The sequence below is a fragment of the Brienomyrus brachyistius genome, unplaced genomic scaffold (genome assembly GCF_023856365.1).
Source record: "Brienomyrus brachyistius isolate T26 unplaced genomic scaffold, BBRACH_0.4 scaffold38, whole genome shotgun sequence".
NCBI classification, from domain to species: domain Eukaryota; kingdom Metazoa; phylum Chordata; class Actinopteri; order Osteoglossiformes; family Mormyridae; genus Brienomyrus; species Brienomyrus brachyistius.
This window is the reverse complement of record NW_026042313.1, coordinates 702,899-710,511: the sequence shown is the minus strand read 5'-3', so window position 1 is coordinate 710,511 and position 7,613 is coordinate 702,899. Positions and strand designations below refer to the sequence as shown.

Sequence of the window (7,613 nt, the reverse complement as noted above, 5' to 3'; positions counted from 1 at the left end):
ATTAAGAAAGAGGAGTTTTGTTTCTTGCTCCCTGTCCTGTTACTTGGCTCACAAACATACACACACATGCACACACACTCACACACACACTGCTACGGCTCTGTAAGAACACTACCATGCTCTTTTGTGTGAGTGGGGTGGGGGGTGTTAAATAAGATGAAAATGACAATGGCTGTACTTTTGTTATGTCAGTTGTGTTTCTATCGTCATTGTATCATATTCCACAAGCTTTTTATTCTACAGGATGTACAAGCGAGTCAGTGTATTCAGTGGGGTGTTCAGGAGTCATTAGGTTCTGAAAAATGTCTTGCATTTAAAACATAATGTACTTTTGAATACTTAAGTATTTTTAGATCCAAATACTCCAGTACTTTAACTGAAGTAAAAAATTAACTGAAAAACTTTGAGTATTATTTGACGAGGAGTATCTATACTTAACTCAAGTAGTGAAGTTGTGTACTTTGTCCACCTCTGTCCAAAAGTGACATACAGCTGTAAGCTGTTTTGGTTTGTTTGTCTGCTGAGTGCTTCTCTGCAGTGCTGCAGATGTTTCCACTGGTTAGATGCAGCTCAGGAAGACTGACCCACTGACTGCACTGTGCTGCGCTCACTTTGCAAAGAGTAAAAACCACACAGACAGAACAATATCTGCGTCTTGTAAGACCCTGTTTCCTCTCTACCTCACCCAGGTCACGCTTTGAAGTATTCAGCCTAAGTTATTTTATCCAAACAAGCCACCATTATTATTCATGCAGCTGGACATTTGACTGGAGCACATGATTGCTACATATTACTCTCAGTATCAGTCCACATCTCTAACCACCACACATCCTAGGGTTCCCATTTATAATGGTACATTTTTGTTTTATTCACATTCTTTTTCATCAAACAGATAAACACCATCCATTAAACTTACAGCATGTATCCTGGTCAGGGTGATGGGGACGACACCACCTATATCAAGTGTGATTTAAGGCCAAGACCTTAAAAGGAAGAGTCAAGATTGAGGCTTGTTACAAGAGCAGTGGGGCACAAAACAACAAACAACATCATTATGAATGTAAAAGAAATGTATGTATATATAAATATAGGGTAATAATAGAAACAAAAAATAAGAATATATTACATACAGAGGAATATTATAGGAATATTAAAATTAACTTATACACAATCCTTAACTTATACACAATCCTATTGCATGTAACATTATTGCTCATGTGCCAGATATTAGCCTCCCAAAGGAAGCTGCCACACAGGGAATAATGCACTGGCTCAATGCAACACTGCACATCAGTGAATAAGGAGGAACAATATTGCAGATCAGCAGCAGATAGAAACTGTATCAGAAGACAGTGAACAGGGGAAAAGTTCAATGAGCAGAGTGCAGATTATAAAGCCTGACTGCTGTGGGGCCCAATGACCTGCGGTACCGTTCTGTCACACGCTGGGTGTCTGAGTCTCTTACTGAAGGAGCTGCCCCGAGCCTCCATAGTCTGCTGGGGGGGGGGTGAGAGGTGTCACATAAAATTGATGACAGCCTTGTTATCAGCCTGCTCTCATCCATCTACTCTACAGTGCCCAGGGACGCTCCTCCCTGATGATGAGAGGAGTCTAAGCATGTGGACATTTGGGATAATGTGAGTTCAGAACTGGATAGTCAGCTGTACGACTTCCAGTCTGTAGGCAGACTCATCGCCTTCAGTTATGATGGCAAACGCAGTAGTATCACCTGCAAAATTCAGGATCTTCACTGGAGCAGCAGTGATTTGTGTAGAGACTGACGAGAAGCGGGAGAGCACAGAGCCTGGAGGAGCTCAGCCTGAGGGTCAGCGTGTCTGATGTGTGCTGTAAGGATACAGATGTCCTGCATTTGTGGAACATTTTCTTTGTGCTGCTGTTTAAATGTGTTGTTGACGCTGCAGTCAGCAATTTTCCACTAGCAGTCTCACCTCTGCATTTTACAGGAAGACTGACCGACTGAGAGCAGGGTGTTTGTGTCTCTCGTCTCAGTGAGCGAAACCCACACAACCGTCAGGTCCTCAGCTCAGGCCCTCTGCTTCACGTCTAATCACAACAGAAGTCATTTAAGGTTATCTTTCGTATAGAACAGGTCTATACATTGTACTTTTATTAAACAAACTAAATTGCCTTATGTTAATAATTTCATTTACAAAACAGCTTTTCTCAAAAAAGCTACAAATAACGTGGTAAACATCGAAAAGTAATGTTTGAGAATGTTATCTTAGCGATGTACGTGGATTTTAAAAAGTCTATACATTTCACACTCAGAACAAGTGAGGAACACACCAGTGTTTGTTAAAAATAAAAACTGTTAAATGAATAATTCATGTGTAAGATTTTTAGCATATTAAAATTATTCAGTTCTATCCATGAAAAAAAGTTAATCATTATTGAACTACACATGACTTCTAAGTTAACTTTTAACAATGTGTTTATTTCTGATACAATTTAATTTGCTCTCAATGTATGTGCACATAACAACAACAACAACAAAAGGAAGACTACAAAAAGACACCAATGGCATATATACCCAACTGAATGAACGATTTTGTGAGTTATACACCTTCTTCTTTCCAGGATATACCGTATGTGCGTTTGCGCACATGCGTGTGTTTCGGTAAAAAAATGAAATAATCCAAAGCACAGTATGCAAAGACACAGAAGTGGGCCATAGTGCAGTGATGCAGCTGTTACAGGTCCCAGGACCGCGCACAGATGAAAATGTACGTAGATGATGGCTGTTTTTCAATTAAAAGAGCACAGACGGGAGACATCAGTGGTGTATGTACTTTATCTAAAGAAAATCCCTATTCAACATGTCACATCATCACTCTCAAACGTATTCAAATACAGTCAGAATACATCTCTATATACTGTATCGTGTCATTTAACAATAAGTGTTATATAAATCTCAATTTATGCAGAGCAAAATAAACTGGAAAGCCGTCCATAGATTCGTGCTTAATTGTGGCCATGATATAGTGGCCGATATAGTCTGAGCAACATTGAACAATGACAAATATATACTTTTTCACATTCTGGTTCAGTGTAACAGTGAAAATAACCTCTAATTAAACTGCATAAATGCCAGGACAAGATACCAGGCAGCGTAAAAAAACAATTAGACATTTAACATGTTAATAATAAGATATATATATAAAAAGATGACTAACACGGGCACCCTTTTCACAAACCACGTTAATGTTCGGTTTGTAAGAAGCGAAGAGCAATCCTGCACTTTAAATCACTTTACCATTTTGACAATACAGTTAAACACCTGTGTGTAACATTTGGGACATGAAACAGTAATTATTTACTGTACTAACCTGTTCTAAAACTAAAAGAGCACAGACGGGAGACATGCGTGGTGTTTGTATTCCAGGCGTTTCTTTACCTGAAGAAAATCCCGCGAAACTTCAACTAATGTTCCCGTGAGGCTATAACCCCCTCTAGCGGTGCACAAAGGAATATCGATTCTAGTATTACTTTTGAACAAAATAACCATAAAACTGACGGACAAATTGGGACAAAACTCTTGTGTGCGTCACACAGCGAGCAAAGATGCTGGAATAAATATGAGTATGAGTAAGTACAAAAATGGACTTATTGAATAAATATCCAGGACACACAATATATACAGCATATATGCAGCATAAACAAACATACAAAACAAACTCTCAACTAACTATATTACTGCAAAATAATATTTTCAAATACGTCATTTATTTTTGCATTTTATGACCGGGGATTGCGCCCCTGGGATCTAGCCTGGGTGAGCCCGTGCATTAAAACGCGCGTCATTCTAGAATTCAGGATGTCTTATCAATCATTTTCATCGTTCTGTGCATGGTGAGGGACTTATTTACTCTCTTCCGACAACGAATCCTTATAACTTATACGGTATCGATTATTATTGGTTGATTTTAGCAGATATGTCATACTATATTAGAAAAATACAGTTTTGAGCTGTAAGATTAAATCGCCTTTAATTTATTAGGTAGTACCCATTATAAGTTATGTGTTTTAGTGTAAAGTGTTATCCACATCGAACAGCGTAACATACAATAAAATTCTTTTGATTTAGAGATAAAATGGCCACCAAGCGACCCCACTCCGATACTCTCGACGAATCTCCGTCGAAGAAAAGGAGGAAGAGTCAGGAAGCACAGACTAGCGAAGCGCAGACTGCCGAAGCGCCTCGCCGTGACACCCAAGAACTGGGATTCAAAATGCCCCGCAAAGGTTTGAATCAACAGATGACTGTCTTTGAGAGAGAATGAGAATTCTAACTAAAAAAGTTAACTTTTTCTGACATAGGCATCTAATAGGAAAACTAATGATAATGCAGATTTAACAGACCAAACTCTAGGATAGGTATGTGGTAATGAAATATTAATGCTGCTATTTAAAATTAATAGTGAAGTATCCTCAAGTCTGTTCTCATGGAGAAAGTGCCATATGGATTCTTTTCTTCAAGTGTACCTGTCTAATGTTGTAGAACCTTTGGAGGAGCTTTATCTCAAGGGGAAGCTCCTCGGACAGGGTGGTTTTGGAGCTGTCTATGCCGGAAGTCGGAAGAGCGATGGCCTCCCAGTAAGTCCCCAAGTGGTGTGATCACAACATGCATAGTGATATCTGTCCAGAGATCCATCTTATCCTGTAAAATGTGACACCATCTCAATACACTATTTTTTTTCCCCCTTTAGGTGGCCATAAAGTATGCCAGAAAGGGTGGCATGCAGATAGAAATGGTAAGTGTCCTCAGCCATGGAGCTCGGTTTCTTTAGATTCATTTCTGTCTAAACAGTTGCAGCTCTAGCTTAAGCTCAAAGCTGCAGGGATTTTAGGAACTGTAGCAGCCTGGATTGAAAACTGGTTAACTGACATGAAGCAGCGAGTCATTATTAGAGTCACAATGTCACAGTGGGCCTGCAATCATAGTGGGGTACCGCAGGGTTCAATTTTAGGACCACTATTGTTCCTAATTTACATTAATGATATTCACGCCAATACATACAGTAAACTGGTTAAATTTGCAGACGACACCAAGGTGGGTGGTGTAGCAGGTACTGATCTAGCAGCAGAGAGGCTACAACGGGATCTGGATCTAATTAGCGACTGGGCTGATACCTGGCAGATGTAATTTAACATAGATAAATGTAAGGTAACCCATTCAGGGAGCAGAAATATAAAGATATGTACAGATATTTTATGGGTTCCACTGAAACAAAGATAGCTGATTACGAGAAAGATCTCGGTATGTATGTTGATGCTTCCATGTCCCACTATCGCCAGCGTGGGGAAGCAATAAAAAAGGGCAAAAGGATGTTGGGTTACATCTCTAGGTGTGTGGAGTTTAAATCAAGGGAGGTGATGCTACGATTATACAAATCCTTGGTAAGACCTCACCTAGAATATTGTGTGCAGGTTTGGTCACCATACCTTAAGAAGGACATTGTTGCCTTGGAAAAGGTGCAATGTATGGCTATGAGAATGATTCCTAGTCTTAGAGGAATGTCTAATGAGGAGAGGTTAGCTGAGCTGAATCTGTTTAGCCTCGAGCAAAGGAGACTAAGGGGGGATGTGATCCAGGAATATATACGTTTCTAACAGGTCTGGATGCTGTTCAGCCAAATGGCTATTTCAATATTAATTTAAATACTAGAACTCGTGGCCATAGGTGGAAATTGGTGGGAGAACATTTTAAACTGAATTTGAGAAAGCACTTCTTTACTCAGCTTGTTGTTAGAGTATGGAATAGTCTTCCTGCTAGTGTAGCGCAAGCTAAAACCCTGGGTTCCTTTAAATCAGAGCTAGATAAGATTTTACCAACTCTGACCTATTAGTTAACTTCTCCCCAAACAAGCTTGATGGGCCAAATGGCCCCCTCTCGTTTATACATTTCTTATGTTCTTAACATATGTACATCCCCTTCATAGCTTGGAGTTGACGAGCCCATCCCCATGGAGGTGGCCATAATGACCCTCGTCAACCTTCCGACACCCTGCAAGAACGTGATTAAGCTTATCGACTGGTTTGTTGGGACCAATGAATATATTATGGTTTTGGAAAGGCCGGACCCATGCCTGGACCTCCACGAGTTCTGCAATTCCAAAGGAGGATTCCTAACTGAGGAAGATGCTAAGCATGTGCTGGTGCAGGTTCTCCGTGCTTTGCGTCACTGTCAGGAGGCTAACGTCCTGCATCGAGACCTGAAGCCGGAGAACCTGTTAATCAAAACAGACACTCTGGACGTCATACTCATTGATTTTGGATGTGGAGACGTCTGGATGGATGACTCCTACAGGGAATTTGCAGGTCAGCAAGAGAGGCTAATTAAAAACCTGTCATTCTGGATTAGTAGCAGGTAGTGTTTAACCCAGTGTTCAACAAAACTAGATTTGTGATTAAACTCCCTGTAGGGAAGTTGGATTTGAATTCTTGGGTCCTAACCTGGCTCGCTTCAGTAAAAATACCCAGCTGTACGAAAAGTTTTGTGAGATATTCACCTTGTTGTTTCAGGGACAAATGCCTACGCTCCCCCAGAGTGGTTCCGCAAACGCAAGTACCGAGCTGGCCCCGCCACGGTCTGGTCGGTGGGGGTCACGCTCTTTGAGCTGGTGTGCGGCTACCTCCCCTTCCGCAGGAAGAGGGCACTCGTTTCTGGCCACTATAAATTCCCACCATGGGTCTCTCCAAGTGAGTAGCTTACACTTTGCTCCGTGACTCAAGTTCCACGAGAGGGAATATTATTTTCCGACTAACTGTGCAACTTTCCCAATCTGTTCCTTGACAGACTGTCGTAATCTAATAAAACAGTGCCTTACTGTTAAAGTGGCAGATAGGCTGAGGATGGAGGAGATCGAGCTCCATCCCTTTCTGAAGTAAAGCTGACAGTGGGCTCATTGCAAAAAGTACTTCTTGCCTCTAGAAAGGTATGCTGCTCTCTCACTTAAAAATAAAAGATACAGATGATATAGCAGTTGCTTTGCATCAAGTTAGCTTGTAACCCTTGGGGATGGTTTATAAAGCAACCATTGTTGTACTTTACTTTAGAAACTTAACATGTCACCATTTGAGGCAAGGGAGAGGAAGTCACTGCTGAGTCTTGGGACAGGTAAGAGAAAACCGTCCTTGTGTCTCATTCATGTGTTCACCACAAAGGTCTTCATGATTTATTTTGCTCTTGAAACCAGTGAACAAGTCTATTTCTAACAACTATGGACAAAAATGCTCTGTGACTGAATGTTTTGCATAGGTTCCAATTCCTATTGTTTCCTAAACTGCATTCTTTTCTGTACATTCATACTTTCTTTTGCAGAAGATTGATGTGATGTGAGCATTAAGATGGGAGGTGCAGAGATACAGCGCCAGCGAGACACAGAAAGATGGCATGAACATGGCAGTGTTCTGTGACGCCAGGCGTCTTAAATAATGCTGAGCTGTGCCTCAATAAAGATTCAATTATGCAGATGCTCTTTATATGTGTTTTTCATCTCTTTTGGTGTCTCTAACCATGGTTACCTGAATATCCAAGTCATGTTATGATGATCTGACCTGAATTAAGACGAGGGCAGAGTAAAGGGGGAATC

The 7,613-nt window shown here is 40.8% G+C and overlaps 1 protein-coding gene across 1 annotated transcript; it reads left to right on the top strand.

Annotated features, from left to right (window-relative positions):
* Positions 1 to 4,112: 4,112 nt before the first annotated feature.
* Positions 4,113 to 6,909, top strand: LOC125722409 (serine/threonine-protein kinase pim-1-like). Its single transcript, XM_048998562.1, has 6 exons — positions 4,113 to 4,263; positions 4,499 to 4,614; positions 4,728 to 4,772; positions 5,961 to 6,339; positions 6,544 to 6,720; positions 6,818 to 6,909. Exons 1-6 carry the CDS (start codon positions 4,113 to 4,115, stop codon positions 6,907 to 6,909), a joined length of 960 nt encoding a protein of 319 aa, XP_048854519.1.
* Positions 6,910 to 7,613: the final 704 nt, after the last annotated feature.